This window comes from Typopeltis vanoorti, chromosome 4 (genome assembly GCF_054136105.1).
Source record: "Typopeltis vanoorti isolate ZY-2024b chromosome 4, IOZ_Tvanoo_1.0, whole genome shotgun sequence".
NCBI classification, from domain to species: domain Eukaryota; kingdom Metazoa; phylum Arthropoda; class Arachnida; order Uropygi; family Thelyphonidae; genus Typopeltis; species Typopeltis vanoorti.
The window spans coordinates 10,291,699-10,319,274 of record NC_143552.1 but is presented as its reverse complement, the minus strand read 5'-3'; the positions used below and the strand labels follow the sequence as shown (position 1 = coordinate 10,319,274).

Genomic DNA, 27,576 nt, shown 5'->3' with positions numbered 1-27,576 from the left:
CTCTCCTCATAATGTAAAACAGTAATGCATCTCCTAGGAGCTGCGTTTTACATTATGAGAAAATATTAAGGTTAGTGGTGGAGCTTGTTCCACCTTTGCTCTGAGTTGCCCTAGTGTTGTACTACCCAGGTGTTGACTTGCGCTTGGTTGCGCCGATAGTTCTTCGGCATGAAACTCTTAGATTTCGATCTCTGAGTTTCGTAACCGGCTTTAAATAAAATAATGAGGGATTTATTATCCCCTTAACTTAGTTAATAATTATATTATTTATAACTCAAGAAATTACAGAAAATATATTTATGAGGTGAGAATGAGAGGAAAATTATAAATGAGATAACTGGGAATCTCCTGGAGATATACAAAAGCACAGATTATGCCCATGGGTATGTTGAGTATGTTGAAAATTTTTCCACTTGGTTATAAATTAATACCGAGTTCTAGACCTACTGGAACTTAAAGAACCCTGTGTCCTGACCATTTTTAGCTCTATTTAAAAAATTGCTGTGCAGTATTTCTATGGAATATCCAAATAATTATTTTTTGTCTTTTAGTTAGCATCTTTGACAATTAATTGGAACAAAAATTTTAGTTATACATGTGGTATGGGCTCCAGTAATGGGTTACAAGAAATCAAGGTTTTTGAAAAAAATAAAAAGTTAATATTTTATTAGTCTCTACTTATATTTACTTCTTTAGTGTTCAGTTCAACAAATTCAGTCAAAATATTGCTTAGATTTTACATACATAATGAAAATTATAAATAAAATTTATGTATTTTATTATTATGATGAAAATATCATTTTACATAGGGGTGTACATCACTATAATTATCCACTGTTGGTCACAAAAGTTGAGTGGTAAATTATTGAATTAGGCCATTCAGTTTTTGAAATGCCACGACCTCGCATGCGATCCCAAACACGACTCAGTGGACGGCCTCGAATTTGGTCACCCCTCATTCAAAGTTCTGTGTCACTGTCGCTTGACTTGGATCTCACATTGTGGGGAGATCTGCTTCCTCTTGTTCTGGATCCCTGTCTGCCCAATCATCTAATTCAGATCCTTCGTTATCGAGTATTTCCTCAAGCATTTGTTCTCATTTGTGTTCACTCAAGAACTGTTTTACACCCCCTGCTTTGGGCACCACTGGGTCCTGGTCTGTCCATGGTGACAGAGAAATTCAAACTGATCTCTCAGGTCACAAGAAGAGAGTCGTGAATCCCTTATATTGTTTTGATTGGAGCAGCCAGAGTTATGATGGCTCGATGTAATATGAACATGTGTGATCATACGTGGTGCAGCTGATGAGCAGGCATTACAATATACTAATATAAATTCCCTTTTTTATTGTTAAAGTCAACTATCTTCATGGATAATTGAAGCTGAAGGGTCAAATTTAATTACAGTACAGTCTGATAATAAATTTCAAGCATATATTATTATTTTCGGAATTTTTAATTTAGCAATGTAAATATACATCGATAGGACTCAAAGTGTTAAAGATAGCAAGGAATTATATTTTTGGTTTGTGTGTCATGAAGTTAATGCATGCAAACTTTGTTGGCTTACTCTTGGATAAAGGATTAAATCAAGAATATAATTTCTTGGTATCTTTAATTTATAGTATAACCAAGTGGTAAAAACTTTCATCTATCCCTAATCCAGAGTACCATCAGAGCTCATTTGAGCTGTTTATGAAGGTAAATCTTGATTTAGGTATGATCAGCCCAATAACAACTTTTGCAACTCAATTCAGGGCTTACCCACACTAAAATGCAACTAAATTGCCTGGTGAACAGATAATTTCTCTACTGCAGTAACAGTGTATAGTTCAAATTTCAAACCAGTACAGATTTTGAGTTGTTGTTGAATCAAATGATGTGAAAGAGTTGACTGAAACAAAATGAAGAAACTTAGAAGTGTAATATGTGTCTTAGATAAGAGTCATGTCTGGTTTTGTCAGACTGTAATAAATATTTAGTAGCACAACTATTTTATTTCAAATGAGAAGGCAGAATGAATTCGTAAAAGATATCAAATAATATGTAAACAATAATAAAATAAAAATTATAGAAGTCAAAAAAAACTGGAATAAACTGATTTGTATACACGGAAATTGATTAAAAGAGAGAGAACATGATAAAACTGAAATCAAAACCAGAATTGATGTTTCTAAAATCTTATACTTGAATCATATATATACACACGTGCATGCGGAGAGACACACTGAGTAGATAGTAGGTTCAATAAAGCTTGAAGAATTTAATTCATTCAATCGTTATGTACACATACAAGAGAGAGAGAGAGTTAATACTTCAAGTATTTTCATTTTTTCCAGTTTCCAAATAAGGGGAATAAAACAGCACAAAGAAATAATTAAACACAGGTTTAATAGCTCCAGTATTTTTTTCTATCACTGAGCCAACTTCTGGAATACAATATAAACTTGTAATAACACACACACGCACACACACACAAAATAAGTGGAAGATGTATTAGATTAGAAGCCTGAAATCCTAACAAGGGTGCTGGTAACCAGCCCTTGACTGTTGTCGGGAGACCTAAGAATTAATATTTCTCAATTGGGAACAACCGTATTTATATTAGATTGGTTTTTTAAATATGCTGCCGATATCAGAAGGGTTTTTCAGGTTTCTGTTTGCTGCATTGAAGCATAGTAGTTTTTCATTTGATTCATCCGAGGCATGGTCAGCTAGACCCAACTGATCATAGTTTTGACAGCAAATATTTCTTGTGTTCTTCAAGGCAGGTGTTGGCAGATCTCACACATCAAATCTACTTTTCCTCTTCCTCATTTATTTCATTGATAGAAGGATCAGCTTCCTCATAATGTATTTCTCAGCAGCTTAAACCTGTAGTTCTTCAAAAAAAAAAAATGTCAATACATTTCTTCTTTCTCAATCCTTATTTGCACCCCACATATGGCACTGATGTGCTATAGATTCTTGTACCTCTTGTGTGTGGAATAAATATATTTAAAAAAAAAAAAATCTTCATCCATAATAAGTTGTTATTACAAGTTGCTAAAACAAGGATGTTCACACCCGGAATAGAAGGGATGCAGGTGATCCTTAGGAGAGTGGATAAGGACAGCCAGCTTCATATGAAGCAGTGCAGAGATTATATTTCTTTGAAGTTTTGACTCTTGTTTCAAAGGTGTCCCAGATATAGGGAATAGTAATAGTCTTACTTTAATCTGTATATTGAGAGAGAGAAAGATGTGAGGAACATTTGTTTTGTTCAAGTGCTACATATACGGATCAAGAAAGCATAAAAGGAAAATTCCCAAATGTTGGGAATTCTTCTACATGAATCACGAAAGGAATAATTTCATACTCCTTTCTTAATCTGTATATGTGTCTGTATAGTTAGTAATGTTAATAACAAAGCCAGCTTGGTTGGCCGAGTGGTTAGCATATCTGCTCTCCATCCAAAAGGCTGCGTGTTCGAATCCCATCATGGGCATAGATGTTTGTGATTGTCTGTGAAAATACTAGTGGTGGTGGTCGTGGACAGTAGATGGCATTGGTGTAGATCAATATTTCCCAACGTTTTTTGGATCATGCCCCACCTCAAAGATTTTGATGTCCCCCCCCCCCCCCCCCCCCCCGCCGACTATGGTGAGTGTTTTGAGTATATCATTGTTTTCTAATTGCCCCCCAAAATATTCACATTGCCCCCCTGTGGGGCATACACCCCACATTGAGAAACACTGGTGTAGATGATGTGGTTCGCTGTAGTTGGTGGATTGAGTGGTGGAGACAGAGAGTTGTACAGCCCTTCGTTGATGAGTCTTTGGACTCCTTGCAGGTGTCATGTAATAATAATAATAAATATTGTTCATACTATGGCAGTTGAACTAAAGACTGCCTGCCTGAAATTACTAGACAGTAGGAATATTTAAAACAAACTAATATCCAAAATTAGATAACTGGTAGCTGATTCACTATTAAGGAACTACTTTTTATATTTATATTTGTTTATTGTTCTACTTATGTATGATTTGAATGCACAAGTGAATTTAAAAACATACGTAATTTCATGCAGATAATTAACACAGATATATGCAAATTGAATTCAAAAACATGCATAGATTTCATTTAGATTATTAACAGCTCCACTCCCTCCCCAGTTCTGTGGGAGTAGTATCTGAATGAAATTACTCCTTTCTTGAACCATTGTGTGTATGTAGTTAGTAATGTTCATAACCAATAAAAATTTCTTTCATCTATACAATAACAACAGCATTTTGCACAATTGATATCTTTGGTTTTGTTTTATTTTTTTAACAGAACAATGTATATGATTGATACATATGCATGTGAGATTAAAGATCCACTTATTGTTGCTCATTGGATCTGTTTAAATAGCCCGTCTCAGAGCAGTGTTAAAATTAACATCATGACACACGGATATGAAACAATATGTAGGTAAGTATACAAACATTAGGTAAATTTTCATATATTATATATATATGTGTGTGCATTCTTTTGCCTCATGTTTGATTTGGTTTCAAGTTTTTGGAATTGGATAACTCCATTGAATTGTATGCCTTCCTCTAGAACAGATTTCATATTCTAGAAAATACTTTGAGCTATCAGGCTGTCCTCTTTTTCATGTTAATCATACCAACCATTATTCTATCAGTCACTCACCTGAATTTATTGTTGTTTATTGATATGTATTAAAAGAAACAGTAAAGATTGTTCAGTATAATTGTGACCTATTATTGGTTTTAAATATCAATGAAGAGGAAAAAAACGTTCTAAACTGTAAAGTAAAACTGTACATTGACTGGGTTTTTGAACTTAAAACAATCCCAAGAGAATTCTGTTAAGAATATCTCTCTCTACTACCTAAATGTTGGTATCTAATATCGATACAAAAAATCGATATTAGATGTGCTTTGCATTATGGGATACTAAGGAAAGTGATCAGAACTCAGTTCACCTTTGCCACGAGTTGCCCCAGTCCTGAAGATACTTCAGGTGCAAACTTTGTTTGCTTACGCTTGGATAAAGGATTAAACTAAATATATAATTTATAGTCTAACCAAGTAGAAAAAACTTCCAACATATTTCTCTAATCCAGAGTAATTTAATAATAAGGTGTGACACCTTTTGGCAACTGGCATATGGAAATATGACTTCTGCATTGCTTCAACCTTGATACCACCTCTGGGTCTGGCTCAAGACCCAGAGGTGGTGGTGGTGGGGGGGGGGGTTTGACCTCAGAATTGTACTGGAAACATTCATGCTCATAATACTGTTTAGGGAACCAATTCGCTATCAGTTATGTGAACAATATTTGGTTGGCTGAGTGATACTTGCTCTCAAATCAAGGGGATGTGGGTTTGAGTTCTTCCATGCCCATGAATTTTGTTGAATATCTGCAGGTGAAAAATGAATTTCGTTGCTGGTGTTGAGACCACTGTGATACTTATTGGAGATCTCAGGTGGCTTGAAATAGTTCTCTTTTAGATCTCTAAAGCAGGGTTTCTGGATTTTATAAAAATAAACTACATTTTTTTTTTATTCTAAAAAAATTAGGTAATCCCTGAAAAGTCTTGAAAAATTATCTGTCTTTGGTCTCCAGAGTATGACTTCCAGATTATCTAGCCCTTATTTAGCCTATCCACAATACACTGATGTACTATATTTTTGTTTAAAGCCTTTCGTGGACAGAATTCACATAAAAAAATAATAATAATAAATAAAAAATGTTTTGCAAACTCAGTTTCTAGCATTTTCATCCAGTCATTCACTAGTCAATTGCATTTACTAGCAAGTGTGTATTTGGAAATGCAGGATGTTATTTGTTTTTCCATTTCAAGAATCATTTACTACATCCTTTCTGCCAAAACACTTAAACCATTGAAATTACAGGGGGAGGAGATTTTTTCCTACAAAAAATCGATATTGGTCCATTGTTTTATTAATTGATTTTGCAATTCATTTTGCAGTCTCATTTAGCTGACATTTGGCTGTCTTAATTAATTCTTGAAGGATCTAATTTAGTTGCTGTTCATATCTTGGAGGAATATTGGCTAAAAATATTTATCATAGAAAAAGAAGTACCCAAGTAGAAATTTAAAAAAAAAAAAAAAAAAAAATTGTGAAGAATCTTTTTATTCATAAAATTTTTGCCCATCATATAAGGTAATTTTGATGTCAAAAATTGGAACACAAGCATCTGTGACAGAAGGAAACATACTGGAAACATACAGAACAATACTGGCATTGAATTGTGACTTTTAATGTTGCTGCACAGTCTAATTAAAATGATATGTTGCATAAAAATAATAAAAACATAAATGAGCAGTATCAAGTAATACTACCTCACATTGATAGGGTGCTAACTGCAATCCATGAGATCTCTTTAGATTGGGATGCTATAGTAATTGTTCACTTTTTTTTTATACAGGCTGACCTTGAGTAACCTGCTCCTGTGAAGTACTAATCTTCCATGGAATCCTATGCTTGTAGGTGATAACATGTTCTACAAGTTTGAAACTGTTTTGGCTCCAGGTACTCTATTTTTGATTCTCATAACACATATGCAGATCTAGATTGACCAAAGTAGAACCATTAGAGCATAAAATCTGGTGAACACCAGAGAAAAGCCATAGAGAAACTGATCTTTTGCCTAACTTAAAAATGAAAATATCTTATCTCTGTGATATGTTCAGATATATACATTAAATGTAAGAAATGACCACATTTGACTTCTTAAGGAGTTGCTAAGGAGGAGCTCTGTGGTTATGGTCTTGCTGAAACAATTAGATAAAATAGTGTGCTTTATATGTTCTGTTCTTTATATAGTAAATTGTCCAGAGTAAAGGAGCAATGGAAATAAACTACCTCCAAACTAGAATTCTCTTGGAAGAAGAATGAAGTCCTTCATAGAAGTGAGTGAGTTTTTTGTAAAAAGCATGTAAAGAAAGAAAGCTAGCATTGTTGCACTGTCCTGAGCATTAAAGTAATAGTATGCTTTTAACTTCATTTATAATTAGACTATTAAAATTCACGATTTCATGTCAGCATTGTTGATCCTTCTATCATATACATGTTTACTCTTCTGTTTCAGTTTTTCATACCAAAGACAGCTTAAGTGTAATAAGCAAAAATTCTATTCAGAAAAATCGTTTCACATAAGTAATCTTCTCTTATTTCCATTTAAGATGACTGGAACTGTCCTAAACTGCTTTCTATGATTAGTCACCTTCCTTGTAATTCCACTTGAATTCCTTTCCCCCCTTGATATTTCCACATGTGTATTCAGCCTCCAAGTCAAGACTACATGGTCACTCTCAACAGGCAGGGACATAGTTACCATCAGATCCTGTGAAGCTAAGACCAGATCCAAAACTCTTGCTTCTCTCTCTCTTTCACCATGGTTCTTAAAACATTTATTCTTTAAAAATTAAATTTCAGAAATTCAGTTCCCTTACTACTGCATGCCATTTCCACTGTCCGATTTATATTGCTCTAGTTAAAATTTCCTATGATGGTCACTTGCTTTGCACTTGTCAGATCGGTCTGACTAAATATTTTCTGCTCATATATAGCAACATCTTACTAAATATGCTGCTCACATCCATCTATACACTCTCAAAACCATTAGTGTTATTTCCTTCCAATTTCTCTACCCAAGTGTCACTCCACTATCCCATTTACTTTCCCTATTCTTCCAAAATATCTTAAACCTCTTTTAATTCTGTCCCTGTCAGGACATTATCTGCTATCAAATACATTATACTGATTCTGGTGATCTTTAGACAAGCTGAGCCTATCAATTCCACCATTTCATATCCTTTAAGGAATATAATTAGAACCTTCTCATACTTAAGTTTTATAGATTTTGCCAAAGCTTTTGACAATAACAGATAGACATTTGAGCTATGGAATTCCTGATAAATTTGTGAGAATAATAAATGAAATGTAAAAAAAAAAAAAAAAAAGGAAAAAGGAAAAAAAAGTAAACATTGTGTTATCAGAACAGTTTGAAATACGTGGTGTGAGAAATGATTATGTAATGTCTGGACTGCTTTTTAACATAGTTATTGATTAGCTTATGAAAAGGTTACAAAGTATAAGAAAAGGAATAAAATGAAAGCTCATATCACAGCCAAAAGATATACATTATGCTGATGGCATAGTTTTAATATATATATATATATATATATATAAATATAAATAAACATTATATAAAAGAGCTGAAAAAGTTGGACTTAAATATGAATAAAACAAAACTTATTAAATTGAACAGCATATGCCAGAAAGAAATTAAAATTGAGATATGGCACAAAATTGACGAAAAGCAAGCACTGTTTTCAGGAGATTGAATATGAATAATATGTGGAAATCATCCAGATATCATAATAAAACCAGAGATCTTCAGTAGCAATGTTGAAGGCTTGTCATTATATGGATCAGAGTCATGGAAGTTGACAAAGAAATAGGAAGTTAAATTGAATATTTTTCAGTGTTTTTAGAAAATGATAAAAATACTTTGGCCATAACATGTAACAGATAAGTTATATAAACAGACAAAGCAAGAAAGTATTGCCAGTGAAATAAAAAGACAGGTGAAAGTGGGTTGGGCCATGTACTAAGAATGGACAGAAGAGAGGTGGATCTCAGAAGGAAAAGGCCTGAACTAACTTTGCAAAGAAGTTGAAATAATGGGGATAACTGAAAGAGGTGGATCTCAGCCATATTTGCTACAGAGCATGAAGAGGGTAGGCAGGTAATATAATCACCTAAATTAGCTGTTCTCTTAATCCTAGTTAGAGATAAGTAAATTTGTGAAGTAAGCATCAAGCAAATTAGTGTAAATGTTTCTATTCTGCCTCTCACTTAAGAAGAGTATTCTCCAAGGATGCACTTTTTCATTAGATAATTAAGCTTATGCTGCATTCCTTCAGCCATAACTTAGTTCAACTTGAAACTGTCCAGATTCTCTAATGCAGACCTCCGTCTTCTAATCTGACTTGTTCTTTTTAAATCTTTAAGCTTTCTTTTATAGAGAAATATTTATTTAATCATTACAAGAGCTGATAAGAAGTAGGTATAGGAAAGAATATTACAAGGAGCTTATCTTAGTGCTCTGGGTTTATTCAGTCTGGGACAGGCTGAATAAACTCAACAGGGGTTATCTTATAGATGATGACCCCTGTTGAGTTTATTCATCAAGACAAATGAAGTTTTGAGAAGACATGGTCTTCTCAAGACTTTATTTGGCTGCCCTATCTATGAGGTTGCCAAATAATCTACCTTTATTGGCAAAATTTCCAAACTTCATTTTACTTCTACTCACATAATGATCAATATGGATGTCACTGCCTTAGTCACCAGTTTCCTTTCCATTTCCTTTTGGAGGAAATATTGAAATTTCTTAGTTAAGATTTCCCTACTGATGTTATTAAACTATTTGATGTTGTGATTTATTCTGCTTATTTTAGTTATTATAATACTTTACTAACAGATAGAAAGAGAAGTAATAAGAAATCCTGTTTTCCCTACATTGTCTAATTACTTCATGGAGAGTTTTGAACATCTTCTCTGCAACATTCATCCTACGCTTCAGTGTGGTACAGATATACTGATGTTATTTTTGTTGTTTGAGGAGTTTCAAGAATTTGTCATCAGAATTAATACTATTCATGCTAAAAATTGAAAGTGATTATAGTATCTTCTTGGATCTAATTTATTTGAAGGCTTTAGTTCTCAGTTTTAGTAAAAGAAGACATGCATACTAGACATTATATTCATGCTGATTCTCACCATGTCAAAAATCTGGCCATATAAGGACTCCCATCCATTAGGCACCATGTCTTTGCTTATGTGATGCCTTACTTCATTGATGGAAACAGAACATATAAAGTCTGCTATTTTATCTAATAGTTTCATTGAGGCTTTCATCAGCAAGACCACAATCATGAGTTTTTAGAGGCCCTTGTGACATAGAAAAAAACTATATATGAACACACAAAAAAATTTATCACTAAAATATATAACCAAATATTTCAATCTGAAACTTGCAAATGATCTTCAATGTAAATGACAATTCAAAAAAAACATAGGATGACAGCAGTAGATTTCAAAAGAGATACAAACTGTGTGTTAAGTGAAGTATTTTCTGTTTTCTTTCTTGGCAACGAAGTGGGTTTCTACCCATCCAAAAGATGTCTTTAATTTTAATCTCTGCAAAGAATAGCCTCTCTCAGTTTATGAAATTCCTTGCATCTGTGTTCTGTCCTTATTGGACTAGTCTGGAAGAGCTGTATTTGATTGTTACAAGAAACATATAAAAATTAAATTTATTCAATGTACCCTAATATCATGCATCAGATCAATCTAGGCTTGTCCCTTCCTGTCATAGGATTCTCTGGAAGAAGAATAAAAACCTTCATAAGAAAAGATTCCTTATGGAAAGTCTGTAAAGAAAGAAAGAAAACTGTAAATCTTTGATACATCATCCTAATCCCTTATGCAAAATAGTGTTGCTAATTAATGCTGCTCATCTAAATCAGTGGTCTCCAAAGTGTGGTATGCGTACCACATGGATTACGCAAATCGATATGTGGGGGTACGTTAAAAAGTTTTATATTGATAGGAAAAAAATTAAGTAATTAATTAAAGATAAAGAATATTACTTTCTTTCATCAATTAAACATATATGTAATATAGACAAAGACGTTATAAAGATCCTGTAAACTTAAATTTGCAAGTAGCACACATTGGGTGACTTTGCACACATAATCGTCCGTGGCAAAGCTGTCATGTTTTTTAAAACTAGGGAGTAAATCTCTTACTTCTTATCATTGCCATTGTTTGTAGAGCATCCTAGTGTTAACAAGCCCAACTAGAGAAGGAAAATTTCTTAGTTATCCTGCTATCTACAGATGACACCACAGTTGTATTAATTATTTGACTATTAGTAGTGACTATTAGTTTAACGATTTTTTAGTATATATTGTTTCTGTGCAATTCCAACGCCTTTTTGTACTTACTTTTACGTTTACACTAGAAATAGTGAATTAATATTATCAAAATTGCTTACATTTTTTAAAAGTATTTGATATTATCAGTAGTATCATCATCATCATCATCAAATTCCTGCCATGTACCCTCAAGGGGTGTACAGGATATGATAGTACTACATGAAAAAAATTACATCATTATTAATTTCCTATTAACAATTTTTCTCCAAATCAGTCTATTACTTGTCAACACTCCAACATTATCAGATCTTATATTTTTATCGTCTAAAACACTTTGTACCATATCAATCCACCTATATCTTGGTCTTCCTCTGGGTCGTTTTGCAATCAACCTGGCAGAGAACATTTGTTTTGCTAATCTTTCCTCGCCCATTCTGTTTAAGTGACCATACCACCTGAGATTAGCTCTGCTAACGCATTCCTGGATGCTGACGATGTCAAGTTCTTTCCTAATATCCTCGTTTTTAATATGATACTGCCATTGATGCCATCTGTTCACGCCTATAATCTTTCTCAGAACTCTCATATCTGTGGTCTCTAGTCTTTGGTCAAGTGTTTTACTTCTGACCCAGCTCTCAGATCCATAAGTTAAAACTGTTTGAACACTGTCTTGTATACAGCTAATTTAGTGTGCGGACTAATTTCTCTCTTATTCCATATGAATTTATTCAATTGACTTCCCACCATACCAGCTTTGCTAATTCTGTTGTCTATTTCTATATTTAATTTACCATCTTCAGTAAAAATCGTGCCTAAATAGCTGAAATGTTTTACTTGTTCCACAGGTTCTCCATTCACAACACAGTTGATATTTTCAATGATTCTGCCTATTTTCATTGTCTTTGTCTTTTTATTGCTGACCTTTATACCATATCTATTACAACAGCTATTCAATTTAGTCAGAGAATCTTCCAGACTTGTAGCAGATTTATTTAGAAGTATAACATCATCCGCATAAAGCAAAGAGCTGACATTAACATCTACAATTTTGATATCATGTTTAATACCACTTTCCTTCATAATGTGATCCATATAGATAATGAATAACAGAGGGGATAATGTACATCCTTGTCTCACACCAGATTTAACATTAAACCATCTTCCTGTACTTCCTTCAATTCTAACTGCTGACTTACAACTCAAACAAAGACTAAGTATTGCTTGATATAATGCCCCATTGACACCATATAACTGCAGCGTATTGAATAGCTTCTCTCTTGGCAATTTGTCATATGCCTTTTCCAGATCGACAAAACTTAAATACAGATCTTTGTTATATTCCCATGCTTTCTCGACTATTTGTCGTAAAGTGAAGATCTGATCCTGACAGCCTCTATTTGGCCTGAATCCAGCTTGTTCTTCACCAAGCTTTTCTTCCACAATTCTTCTCAACCGTTTCTCAAGTATACTTGCATAGATCTTTCCAGGAACACTCAGTAGGGAAATACCTCTGTAATTCTCACATGCAGTTTTATTTCCCTTTTTATATATGGGTACTATGAGAGCTGTACTCCAATCATCGGGCATTCGTCCCTCTGTCCAGGCTTTCTGAACTATGCATTACAGCCACTGTAAGACTCTTATACCACCATACTTCAGCATTTCTGGTCGAATATCATCTACTCCTGCTGCCTTTCCACATTTCAAGCCTTTGATGGCTTTTTCTACTTCAAGTATGGATATGTATTCCTGACTGCATGCCTGGTCAGTTTTTTTACCACTGTGCTGTCATCACTGCTTGTTTCATTTAGCAGTTTTTCAAAGTAATTACTCCATACTTCAAGGATATCTTTTTCTCCCATTTTCATGTCACCTTTATCATCTCTAATTCCTTTTATAGCACTCTTTCCTCCATTCTTAAGCGTCTTAAACAACCTCCAGAATATTTGGCACCCTCTTGATATTTATTTTCTGTATTCTTGCCAAAGTTTTCCCATGACTTTTGTTTAGCTAGTTTTACACAGTGTTTAGCATTCTTGCATTTGTCTCTATATTCTCTAAGAGCACAAGCTGACTTATTTGACAGGAACTTTTGGTATGCTTTCTTCTTTTCCTTCACTGCCTCTTTAACTTCCTGTGTCCACCAGGGAGTTCTGATTTTTTTATCCTTACAGACAACCTCACCACATGCCTCTCTGGCAGAATCAATCAATGTTTTCTTCAGAGTTTGCCACTGAATCTCCAAGGTTTTATTCCTGTTCTCAAACTCTTTCATTTTTTCTTCAATAATCTTTGTGTATTTTAGTCTACAGCTCACATCTGAGAGCTGCTCAACTTTTATTCGTTTTAAAACTTTCTTACATGTTATTCTTTTCAATATGAAATTCAATTTTATCCTGCTCACAACTAAATAGTGATCACTTCCAATTTCAAATCCTCTGTACACTCTGGTGTCCTGCACCAGGGAGAAAACATCACTATCAACAATAACATAGTCAATGAGACTTTTCTTATTCCTTGCCTCTTCTCTCCATGTGAATTTGTGCACATTTTTATGTTGGAACATGGTGTTAGTAATAACCAGTCCATGTCCCGAGCAGAAATCCAACAGATATTTGCCATTATTATTAGCTTTGCTCTTTTCTCCAAATTTTCCTCAAATATTTTTGTATGTCTGACAATCATTTCCTACTCTGCTATTTAGTTCCCCAACAAGGACCAACTTTTTATTTTTCATTGTGTCAGTTGCTTTTTCTAAAGCCTCAAAAAATTCCTCCACTTCTACCTTAGTAGAACCTTCTGTGGGACCATAGGCACAAATAAGTCTCATTGTCCAGTTCCCCATTCTCATATTTGCCCACATTACTCTACTTGAGACTGACTGCCATTCAAGAAGATTAGCCTCGTATTTTGTGTTGAATACTATGGCTACTCCTTCTTTTCCATGATTGTCATTGCCTGAATATAACATTTTGTATTTATTGCTCAGAAAGATCTCACCAGTTTTGGTCTTTTTTGTTTCAGTCATCCCTATTATGTCGATCTGGTACTTATCTAATTCCTCAGCTAGCTCCATTTCTTTGCCATTCAGGCTTCTTACGTTGATAGTACCGATCTTTAACTCTGGTGATGTTGAGTTGGGGTTTATTTTCAGATTTGTTCCAGTAGCTGACTTTTCGCTGTTCGCCCTGGTTCCCTGGCGAAAACAACGGGGGCCTTGTTTAACCGGGCGATGCCCCAGCCGGCATGAAATTTTGTCAAGTTGTACCATCATTTCTTATTTTGGTTTAGCCAATAAGAATACAATTTGGTCAGCTAAATCCCAAATTGCCAGCTCATCCTCGTTCGTTTAGTATCCAAGTAGATATCCAACAGGGTGCACCACGAGAAGGTGAGGATTGGACATTAGGTCAGAACCCCGGTTCTCCGCATTCCTTTAAAGGCTATGTGGAGGTCTCCTCTCAGTTATACAGCTTTGACCCTTAAGCACCCCATTATCAGTAGTAAATGAATTATATTTAAATTTTACAAATTAACCCTCACAAAATGGATAAATGGTTAAAAAAATTTCCTCCAAAGAAACTCTCTCAATCAATTGGGATTATGCGCTATTTATTTTTTGTCTTGGGTGTACGCGATCAAAAAAGTTTGGAGACCACTGATTTAAATGGTTATTATTTTTGTAGTGCACTTTGTTAGGACTCAGTTATAATTAGACCATGCAGCTGTGTGGAAATGATTTGATGTTTGCATTATTGATCCTCTGTTTACATGCTTACACTAATATGTTACAAAATGAATTTGAATAACTGAGAATGAAGTAAGTAAATAAATTAATAAAAATCAATTGTATTTTCAGAACTCCTCTAGTTATTCATGTAGGAGAACGAACACTGAAAGCAATATGTAGAGATGGACGAGTAATGAATTTGTCCTATGAACCACAGGAACTGCAGTACTTACTTATGTGTCAAGTGGGTAAAAGGAAAAATGAATTTTGTTGTATAATTATATGATAATATATTAATATATTTAAGTAAATGAAGGAACTATTTACATAGTTCCTTCATCAACAATTTGTTAACACATATAACTTTTAAATGTAAAAATACGTAAATACCGGCTTAGTTGGCCGAGTGGTTAGCGTATCCACTCTCCAGCCAAAAGACTGCAGGTTCGAATCCCTCCGTGGGTATGGATGTTTGTGATGGTTTATGAAAATACTAGTGGTGGTGGTGGTGGGCAGTAGATAGCATTGGTATGGTTGCAGTTCGTTGTAGTTTATGAATTGAGTAGTGGAGATGGAGAGTTGTAGAGTAGGTGCCCTCCCTCAATGAGTCTTTGGACTCCATGGAAGTGTCAGTTAATAATAAGAGTTCCACTTAATGTGATCCCATTAGGTTTAACAAAATTTGCTGATAATAAACAGCTAACTAGTTAATAACACAAACAGAAATATCCAAAAAAAAATTTAGATTATGATTACTCAATGATAAGCAAATAAATCAAATTGTAATTTTTATGCACACACAAGATTCAGACTTGTGAAATTATCACATTTGTTAATACATATAACTTTAATTAGAAAGCATTATCTGAAATTATGCCAGATATATTAGTCTACCCCTTTGCTGCAGTACCATGCATATAAGCTAGGGATTGAAAAGAAATTAAACTGTGTATTGGTGTTGATAAGTCACTTGATTACCAAACTTCCCCAATAATCCTTGATGCTGTCTAGAGAAAGGCACCAAGGATTATTGGGGAAATTTTTGAAGTGTCATATCAGAAGTTAACAGATGCAGGTGAGAGATTGTAATAGGTAGAACACTTGAATTTTTGTATGAAGAAATATGAAGAAATTTCATATGAAAGAAATGTGATTTTGGGGAGGGGGGGTGAGATTGTTTTAGTTGCATTTGAAGTTACCCTCCATCCATTGAAAAATGGCATTTATGGATTATGCAGTCTTGAAGCTAGAAATGATGAAGTACTTTGTTGTATTTTGGCAAACTGTGGATAGGATTTGAGATCATAGAAAAGAAAACATCAATAAATAGGAGAAGTGTAGATGAAAGAACAGCCCTGAGACACTCTCACATTGGTAAGAAAGTTGGAAGAGAGAAAACTGCCTATTCAGACACATTGGAAGATATTCAGTCATATCCCTTGAAAATAGCATACAGCACTGAGTGATAGAGATATACAGAGATCTGCCATACATCAAGATTGCTTGATTTTGGTGGGTGCTGATTAATTGGTAGGCATCTATATACTAAGAAGCTGACTGTTAATAATGTCCTTCATTATTTTAAAAAGTTGAGGTGAGGACAATTGATTGATAATATGAAGGCCAACTTCAAATTATCAATTATTCCCTTTTTTTAGGAATGGGCTGAAAATGAAATAGCTCAGAATTATGTTCATTTTTAGCTTGGATTCTGTCTTTGTATACCTGTTGGAAAACCATTTTGATAATGGATATGGATACAATAAAGAGCCAAGAGTAAATTAAGTTAAGGGGATAATAAATCCCTCATTATTTTAATCTTCGAGATCTTCGAGTTTCTTATTCGGCTTTAAAATAATGAGGGATTTATTATCCCCTTAACTTAATGGATATGGAGTTTGAGTGGAATGCCTTCATTCTAGTAAGAATTGTTTTGATAACTCACTCAGAGCAGGTGTTTGGATCAGGAATAGAAACAGCAGTCTAGTGAAATGAGTAGAAATTGCAGGGGTCATCCCATTTGTCACCACTTTAGTTCCAAACTAGTTAAGATTGGCTATAGGAAGAGCTTTCTGTATGAGATAAAATTCACATCTTAAGTTAATTACTAGAAGAGAGCTGATTGCTTTCACAAAATATACTTTGAAGATAATTGGTTAAGAAAATATTTAAAATGTAGGAAATCATTTTAATTTCTTGGATCTTCCAGTATATAAATGGACACTTTTTTTTTAAGTCATTGCAAATACTATTACATCTCTTCAAACAACTTGATCTGTTGAATTAGAAAAGGAAGGCCTTTTGAAATTGTAGACAGCTTCAGGAATAGAAAGTTAAAGAGGCCAGAGTGATTCAGTAAGCAGTAAAAAGACAGTAAATGAGTTTGACAGAGTAGAACGAAGAAATGTTAAGCCAAAAAAGGTCAAAGTGAAAGGATTCTGGATTTGGAAATGTGAAATCACACTCACAGAGCACAGCACAGGTATGAACCATGGAACAGAAAGAATCATGATTGTTCTGATACCTAAGATAAATAGTTGTGATAACTGCTTTTTTTTTTTTAAATGTCAATCCCTCCCAGTCGAGGTTTCTTGTAAAACTATAGTACATTTGTCCCATGAATAGGTTAAGGATTTTTTCTATTTTTATTAATTTTTTAATATATTTTTCATTTATTTTTTACATAGCCCAGAAACCTTGCTCTAAAGACCAAACATGGAACTTTTCCAAGCCACTTCAGGCATCCAATAAGCAGAGTGATGGTCTCACATTGAGCATTGAAGTTCATATCCCACCTAAAGATAATCACAAACATTCATGCCCACAGAAGAATTTGAGCCTGCAACCTGTTGGTTGTAGAGAGTGGATGTGCTAACCACTTAGCCAACCAGTCTGGCAAGTGTACTCACTCTCCACCCATCAGACTGCAGTTTTCAATTTTACCATGGGCATGGATGTTTTTGATTGTCTAGAGGTAGTAGGTGAATTGCATCACTCATATGAGATCACCGTACTTATTGAAGGCCTGAAGGGGCTGCTGTTGGTCTCATGAAAAAAAAAAAATACATTGTGTTTCAAATTGAAGTACCCATATTTAGAGAGAACCAGTAGATGAAATACTCTCAAACAACTTGGTGGGTATACCCTAACCAGATCATGGAGAAGATATTTTGATAGTAAAAAAAAAAAAAATAGTTCAAGTAATAGGAGAAATATAGTGCTGTGAGCAGGAGAAATTTACATTAATGTGAACCAGATACTATGCCGGTGGTCTGAAAAGTTCTCAGCCTCGACCATAGATGGCAACACTATCGGGAAGATTTTTTTTATTTATTTTTTCTAAGTTGGTACATCTGTCATAAGCATCCATTGTGAAATTGCAAGTCATTCTATCAAGTAGTTTGCTTCATACAGCTTTCTGAAGAAAAAGTGTTGTTTGTGTAAAATGGATAAAATTGAGTGTCGTGCAGTTATAAAATTCATTGTAAAAGAAGGTTTAACGGCAAAAGAAATTCATTCAAAGTTCATAAATATGTGTACATAAATATGGGCACTCTTCTCCTTTGTTTCTGACAATTAAGAAATGAGCTGCCAAGTTTAAACGTTAGCTTACCAGCCTTGAAGATGATGCACATGAAGGATGTCCAAAAAAATGGTGACTGGTGAGTCAAAGTGCGGGAAATTGTTGAGACTATAGGAATTTGAAAAGAACGTGTAGGATATATTTTGCATGAAGAATTGCAAATGAAAAAGCTTTGCAGAAGATGGGTGCCACGCTTGCTCACAGCAGATCAAAAACACAATCTCCTGAAAATCTCAGAACAGTGCTTGGGGCATTTTAACAAGAATAAAACTGATTTTGTGCATCAATTTATTACTATGGATGAGACTTGGATTCACCATTACACACCAGAATCCAAACAGCAGTCAAAACAGAGAACAGAAGCCGGTTGTTCAGTGTAAAAGAAGACAAAGTCAGTTCCATCAGCAGGAAAGGTCATGGCATCAGTGTTTTGGGATGCTAAAGACATATTTTTTTTATTAATCATCTTGAAAAAGGTAAAACAATAACTGGGGAATATTATTCTGATCTTTAAACCAGACTAGAGGAAAAAATTCATGGGAAAAGACCTGGTTTGCAGAAGAAAAAAATCATCTTTCATCAGGACAATGCACCTGCCCACAAAAGTGTTTTGGCAATGGGAAAATTAAGGAATCTGCACTATGAATTGTTAGAACATCCACTCTATTCCCCAGATTTGGCTCTCTCTGACTTCTATCTCTTACCAAAACTAAAACTCTTCCTCACTGGTCAGCGTTTGTCTTCGAATCAAGAGGTGATTGCAGCTGTAGAGGGATATTTTGTAGATCTGACTGAGAACCACTATAGGGAAGGGATAATGGCCCTGGAGCATTGCTGGAATAAATATATTAGTCTTAATGGAGATTATGTTCAAAAATAAAAATAATTTTGAAATTATAAATTCGTTTTTTCATTGTTAGGCCAAGAACTTTTCAGACCACCCTCTTAACTATTGAACATAACTTAAGTCTTTTTTAGGTTTATCTTTAAGCTAGCTGTTTTGCTAGCAATTTTGAGTTTCACAAGTTCATAGTTCATGTCGACTTGAATTATACAATAGCCGTGTCATCTGCAAAGTGAAGATGGCTTAAATCTCCCATTTATCTTCATACATTTTCCTTCTAAATCAAGAAGGTTGAATATTTCTTCTAAACATGCAGTAAATAATTTGGGAGATGTTCTGTTCCATATATTTTGCATCTGTATTTCCTTATCATCATCATCAAATTCCTGATATGTATCCTCATAGGTATAGAGCAGGGGTCGCCAAACTTCTTTGACCGTCGACCCCTTCAAGAGTTTCTTGACTTTTTATCGACCCCCTCTATTTTACTATTACGTAATTATAATAGGACAACCAAAAAAGATGCTTATGTGAGTTTTTAGATTGCTTATTTTATAGTTAATTCTCGTAGACAGGCTTATACGTTGGTTATGCATTTCTAAATCACTTAGGGAATTGAAACAACGTTGATCCGAATATAAATTAAATAATACTTTAATAGATATTTCCGGTATTTCGGCAATGTCTCATTGCCATTTTCTAAAGGAACTTACAAAAAGGCAGGTGCACACAGGCCCTAACAATACAGCAACTGGAAATGAAGATATGAAGCTATCGTTCTCCTAGAAGTCCTGATGGTGCCCTCTGGCGGGCTAAGTAGGTGTTCTTGGCCGTTGGGCTGAAGGTCTGCTGATGTACGCCTCCCAAATTTGGGGCAGTCGCATACAACCAAATTTGTTGAGGTTTGGAGAGTTTCTTAGGGCAGAGGCTGATTCCATAAATAATCTTTCGAATTTATATTTGCTCCGGTGTATTATTGTTGCTTTCTTCCACCGTATTCTGTGGCGAGTATCCAGAGCATGGTCTGCAAGACCATGATGGCTATATTTGTAAATGTTTTGTAAAGGTTTTACAAATGGCTATATTTGTAAAACCGGATGTAGTCCTTGTGTTCAGAAATTCTGATATTCGCTGTCCTGCCTGTTTGGCCAAAGTATGACAGTTTACAACTGCAAGGGACCTGGTATACACCAGGTAGGTCTAGGGGAAGTGGTTGGTCTTTGGTAGAGCGGATAAAGGATGCCAATTTTCTGTAAGGCCTGTAACAGGAGGTGAGATCATGTTTTTTTAGAATTTTGGTAATTTTTTCTGGGGTGCCTCGGATGTAGGGAATGGTGATGGATTTAGAGTAATCTTTTTTGTGGAGGGGAGGAGGAGGGGGGCTGTGGTTTGTAGGTTTTAATATTTTTTTGGGGGGGGGTAGCCATTGGCTGAGAAAGTGTTGAGGATGTGATTTAGTTCAGTGTTAAGGGCTATGTCGTTAGAACAGATTAGTTTAGCCCTGTTGTATAGTGTTTTTACCACTCCATATTGTTGTGAGGGGGGGGGGGGATTGTTGGTGGATGTATCTGCCTGTATGGGTGGGTTTTCTGTAAACTGAGAAAACCAAAGTTCCATCAGGCTGGCGGGTGACTAGTGTGTCTAGGAAGGGGAGGCAGTTGTTTTCCTCTTTTTCCAGGGTAAACTTGATTCTGGCGTGTTGGTTGTTTAAGTGTGTAAGGAAGGAGAGGAGTGTTTCAGAGCCATGTGGCCAAATAGCGAACACATCATCAACGTAGCGAAGCCATATGGTTGGTTTTTGTGGGGCAGAGGCTAAGGCTTTTTCCTCAAAGGTCTCCATAAAGAAATTGGCTAAGGGTGGGGAGAGTGGTGAGCCCATGGCTGTCCCCTCTATTTGTTTGTAGAATTTTCCCTGCCAAACGAAGTAGCCTGAGTTCATTGTGAACTGAAATAGGGCTGAGATATTGGGGGTAAATTTAGCTTGGATTAGCTAAATTACTAAATTACTAAAATACTACAGTTTTTTCTAAAGTATCTTGAGTGGGACATTTGTGAATAAGGAGGAGACGTCGAAGCTGACCATTATGTCAGTATGTTGGAGTGTAAGGTTTTCTGTGCTGGCTTTGAAGTGGGCTGAGTTTTTTTATGTGTGATGGTGTGTTGCCAGTATAGTGTGTGAGCTCTTTGGCCAAATGTTTAGCTAATTTGTATGTGGGGGAATCAATGCCATCCACTATGGGACGTAATGGCACGTTTTCTTTATGTATTTTTGGGAGTCCGTAAATACGGGGGGGTATAGAGTTAAACGGTTTTAATCTATTGGTAACTTCTAAAAAAAAAAAAAAAAAATATTTTATAGTTAGTGTTTATTGTATGTATAATATAGTATATATTATTATATTGGCTTAACGTCAAAGGGATACGTTTTTGTTTTTGACATCCTTCTTAACATTACATATTTGATAGGAGGGATAAATAATATATAAAATTTAATTTAGATAACAAAATAACAATAATACAATCATCCTTATATATATGAAAATAAGACTTTTATTAACTTATTATACAATTTACTAACGTTGTCAATGTTGGGTTCAAAATGAGTAAGCTTCAGCCTTAAATCGCCACGGAATTCTATATCTAGCTTATTTTTTTGCTTTGTTAAAGTGGAATTAACATCGCTGAAACCAGCTTCAACCATATATGAGCTTGGAAATGCAAGCAAAAAGGGGAGTACCACTTCAGAAAGTTTTGTATATTTTTCTACAACATTTATATTTGTCCAAAAGTAACTTAAAGTCCTATTTTTAAAAAGCATTTTAGCTTCAAGATCAACTGACAATTCAATAAGTTCATCTTGTAAGTTACATTCGATATTTTCAATATCTGCAGAAAATGCCGTGATGACCCAATCTGGAATGTGCATGTTTTCAAAATCTGGAAAGTGCAATTTAAAATCATCGCTCAAATTTTGAAGATGTTTTGTGTATATTTCTAAGTCTTCATCCTTTACTTCCAATTGCCGCAGATTCGAAAAGTACTGAAACTCTTTTCATAACGATGATGATTTAAATAAGGCTAATTTAGCTTGGAAGTCTAAAAGAATCGTCCGAGCTTGAATAATCGTGACATCTTTACCTCATAGATGGGTCTGTAAGTCATTAAATTTTGAAAATAAGTCCTCCAAGTAGCAAATATGATTCCTATTTCTCTTCAGTTCATCAGTGAAGAGAAAAAACAAATTAACAGCTGTAAGAAACTAGGGTTGAGTCGAACAACTCAACAAATCTTTGTAGACTTGCACCTCTAGACAGCCATCTTACTTCAGTATGAAAGAGTAATTGGATTGATGCTTCATCTAAGAGAAAATAAACTCTTAGAGTATCATGCAGTTCGTCACTGAGAGTTTTTGCCACCAAATTGCTTCTGTGCAACACACAGTGAATAGTACATACACTTTGAACTTTTTCTTTCAGAAAGGCAGCGAAGCCTCGATAACGGCCCGCCATTGCAGGTGCGCCATCTGTGGCCACTGCTGTTATATTAGTAAATGGAATATCATACTTATTTAAATATTCCTCCAATCGCTGAAAAATTGTCAACCCTGTTCCATCACTTTCAAGATATTTTGCAAATAAAAATTCATTAATAATTTGATGTTTGGTTTTACTATAATATCTTACATAAGCCATAAGAATAGAAGAACTATTGAATGTAGATTCATCAAGTTGAATGGAGAACTTACTATTTTTGAGTTCTGATACTACAGTTTTTTCTACATCTTCAGCCATTTCACCAATATATCTTTTCAAGGTATTCGCACTCAATGGTAAGCATTTTAAAACAGGAACAGAATCTTTTTTCAATGATGGTTTTAATTACTTCTTTGATTGCGGGTATAACAATATCCTCTGCAATTGTATGTGGTTTTTCTTTTTTTGCTATATTAAAAGAAATATTGTAGGAGGTTGTTTATTGTCAACTTCGGCAGGTGCTTTCATAAATGATTTTATAGTTGGTCGATGTGTGTATTTCTTTCAGTTCTTTAAAAAAGTCAAGATCTTTATCTTTCTTCTCGGGATGGAGTCTTTGAAGATGATCTTTCATTTTTGCTGGTTTCATTGCATCGTTACTAAAAGTTTTTTCACAAAGAAGACATAGGCCTCGTTTCGTTTCTTAATGAAGCAATAAACCCAAATTTCAAATATTCTAACGAATATTGTCTGCATTTCTTTTTAGAATCTTGAAGTTGCCATTGTGGTTACTGGGGTTGTAACAAAATAATTAAAATTGAAGTCAGTAAGCAAAAGTAATGTCTAAATAATACCTACTCACGTATTTCTATAGGATGTACAAAACTACCAGCCCTGCTCAACTCTTCAACATAGAGAAGTTTAGTTCATGAATGAATAACAATTGAATTATGATATGTATGTTGATGAATTTTAGAACATTAATGCTCACTTATATGTCGATGCGCAAAAATGAGACTGGGATCGAATATGTGTAAATATAAGTAAATAAGCAACCTGGGCTGGAACTACCGACATCCGTTTATTGGTGAATACGTCATTTTGGCCTACTTGATTGACCTCCGTAACTATTTTCATGACCTTGCATCTTACAGGTCCTATTCATGTGACTGTTCCCACAATTCACTCTTAATTGTGTTGTTATTCAGGATGTAGGTAATCCAAGTTAACCGAATTAAATATTACCCGTACAATGATGTCATTTTTTCTATCGACCGAATTGATCCCTAACAATGTTATATCGACCACTTTGGCGACCACTGGTATAGAGGATATTATGATAGTACCACATGAAAAGTTTATATTATTGCTAATTTCCCTCTAAATTAATCTTTTATCTGTCATGACTCCAATGTAATATATTGTCATATACAAAATTCTAAGACACTTCTAATTGCATCAATTCACCTACATCTTGGTCTTTGTCTGAGTCCTTTTCTTGCAATCTTAGCAAAAAACACTTCTTCTGCTCTGCTTTCCTCTCTCTCATTATATTCAAGTAACCATACCATCTCAGACCGGCTCTGCCCACACATTCCTGAACACTAAGAATATCCAGTTCCTTTCTAATATCCTTATATCTACTACCTACTCTCGTTGCTTTGATATGTGGTCTCCAGTGTTTTATTTCTAACTCAACTCTTAAATCAACGAGTTTAAACTGGTTTGAATAATGTCTTGTATACAGCTAGTTTGGTGTTTTGACTAATTTCTGTCCTATATTATATACATTTATTCCGTTGACCTCCTACCATACCATATTTGCTAATTCTGTTGTCTATTTCCATATTTAATTTGCCATCTTCTGTAAAAATTGTGTCTAAATGGATGAATTTGTACTTGTTCTTTAGGTTCTCCTTTCAGGATGCAGTTGTCATTTTTGGTGTTCCTGTTTTTTTTTTATAGGTTGTCTTTTTATTGCTAATTTTATACCAAAGCACTTAATCAATTTAGTTAGAGAATCCTGCAGACTTGTACTGGATTTATGTAACAATATAACATCTTCTGCATAAAGTAAAGTAAAGAATACTTCCAATTTTGATATCAAGTTTAATGACCACTTTCCTTCATAATGTGATTCACATAGATGATGAATTAGAATGGAGATAATGTACACCCTTGTCTCACACCTGATTTAACATCAAACCATAAAATATTCTGACTATAGTTTTGCTGATGACAGCACACTTCATTTGACAGTCTTGTTGGATCCTACTTCGTCTTAATCTATACCTTGGATCCAACATGTTATTTACTATAATGTTCTTAAACAAAATAGAAGGTTGCTAGTTGATTTCTAATTCAAATATAGAGAAAATTTATATTTAATGACTGTGCCACTTTATATCTGAATTAGTTCAAGAATTGAAGATAAACCAACTCTCAACTATCTCTCCTTTTAGGTGTTAACATTGTATATACTGGCCGAGTATATTTAACTTATTTATCTCTCCCGCCTTGGTTTGAATATTTTATGAATGGTGCAGTAAAAGAGATTCAGGCAAAACACAACTTTAGATTAACAAAAACAAACATTTAATTTTAAATCACAAATTTTACACTTAAGTTCAATCATACAGACTCAGACAAAGGTAAATCTTATCTCTATAATACAGTCTTCTCACAGTTCCTTAAGTTCCAAATACAATAAAATCGCAGTAACACCACTTTACAAGCAAACACTTGTAAATTTACACTTCAGCTAATCTTCACAATAGTTACTGTTAACATAAGGAAATTCTACGATGAAACACACATCTCTGCATAGGAATATTAATGGTTGGAATATTCTTACCGATAATCTTCTTTCTTCATCTACTTATACGCAAAACTTTTTATAACTGTAAACACCTTTAACAATAAACAGCACTCATTAAAATAAATCTTCTAGCAATAACTGAAATAATCATCGGTCACAATACACATAAACAAACATTGTTGCTTAAAGTACTACTGATCACTCATGAAATAAGGCAACACACAATAATTCCTTAACTTGAGGTTTTATATGCACAGTTGTTCACTCTTCTGGCATTCAATTAATTCTTTAGACACTACAATTCTAAACACAGCTAACGGTAAACTTCAATTTTACAGTCTCTACTATTCTGCTACTCTAGTTACTCGATGCTTTATTTCAAGATTCTGTGTGTCCTTGACTGGTCGGCCCTGAAATTATATCTCAATTCAAGTATCGATAGTCTAATTAATAGTCTCTCAGCTGTTTTCCAAAGCTATAATTGTTATTCTACAACTTATTAGCTAACTGCTTCTCGACTAGTAGACTTTATTAGCTGCTTGAGTGACTTGCCGACTTGCTATTATCGCACTGTGATTCCCAAATGCCGAACTCCGATTCCAACCTAATGCCAATCCTCTCCTTTCTCTCTCTAATCTATCTCTCTTAATAATAATAATTTCCAGCGTTCTTCCTTTTTATATCCATTCTTCCCGCCTAAATTGTTCTCGTGATTTCTTTCTAAAACTCTTTTCAATAAACCTTCTCTCCACGTGCTGTTCTAAAAACGTGCTCGCTCACTCACTTACGTCTCCATGACAACAAAACAAAACATAATAAAATTGAGGTATTGCATAACGCTAAACTTCTACAAATAGGAATAAATAAAGAATATTTACATTTCAATTAATGCGCAGTTAAATTATCATATACAAGTTCTTATAATATTAATATAGTAATGAATAAAATAGCTTAATAATATTTAACACAGTCTTTTCATTATTAATACATATATCTTTGATTAAATAATTAAAAATTAGATAAAATTAAAGGTAGTTATATGAATATTAAATTGTAAAATAAGTTGTTTACATTAAATAATATTTACAAGTCTAGCCTTTGTGATGGAAGATCATGTTGGATTCTGAACTAAATAATAATTACTCTAATCTCTACATAATCAGAATCCAACAGTCTCTTGACTAATTATTCCAAGTTTGAATATCTTCCATGACTGTCTTAAACATTGATCACCTTGCAATTTCCAGTAAGGTGAAGACAACACTTTGAACTTCAGTACTGTGCTAACAAAACATAGTTCTTATTTCCCATAAAGATCTTATTTTACTTCAACTTTCAGTGTGATAATACAGAGATTTCTAGTTAAGATCACATTACACTTTCCAGGTGACTTACATACACCTGGTGACTTTCTTTATGTACACATATCACATCCATTACCACCACAGCCTCTAAAAAAACCCTCACTGAAGATACTTCTGGCTGTTCATGGAAGGGGAATTCAGTTAATAGAGCTCTCTCACCCCACACATGCTTCAGATATTTATCCTAAATATTGTTTCTTCTTTAGATCTTTTCTTTAGGAATGTTCATGGACACTACTCTGCCAGATTTGCCACCATCATTTGCAACCTTTGATATCTTAACTTCTTTATACATAATATAGATATCCCTAGAACACTGGATATTGACCACTCATTATTATAAATTATTAAAACCTAGACACAAAGAAAGTAATGCAGTATTCTCTCTGTTATTAATATAATTTATTTTGACCAAAGTTCTTAGATTGTGAGCAGAATATTTATTCTGTTCACAATTGAACATGTGATACCATGGTTCAGTGGTATTGTCTGGTATAAACCATATATTCTGTCAAAAGCCTTAGCAAAATACAAAAGTATTATGGTGTATCCATTCCCCTTGTCTAGTTTAGTGGTAACATTATTATAGAATGTGAGCAAGTTGCTAAAACATGACCGTCCCTTAGTAAACCCATGTTGCTCATTGCAAAGTAGAGATTCACTGTCAACCCATTTTTCAAAAATCTTCACAACCGCTCCTGAGATACTAATTGGTCAATAGTTGGGTACCACCCTTATGCAATGGAATTACTAAAGCTTTTTTCCAGTCCTGCAGGATCTTCCCTGTTCTGACACTCA

General features: G+C 34.3%; 1 protein-coding gene across 1 annotated transcript in view; it reads left to right on the top strand.

The window, feature by feature from the left end:
- Positions 1-27,576, top strand: part of MED17 (mediator complex subunit 17) — a 183,886-nt gene that overhangs the window by 140,425 nt on the left and 15,885 nt on the right. The window contains exons 11-12 of the mRNA XM_090391000.1: positions 4,314-4,451; positions 14,826-14,940. Of these exons, the coding sequence (XP_090247126.1) occupies positions 4,314-4,451; positions 14,826-14,940 (253 nt within the window). The remainder of the gene's footprint in view (positions 1-4,313; positions 4,452-14,825; positions 14,941-27,576) is intronic.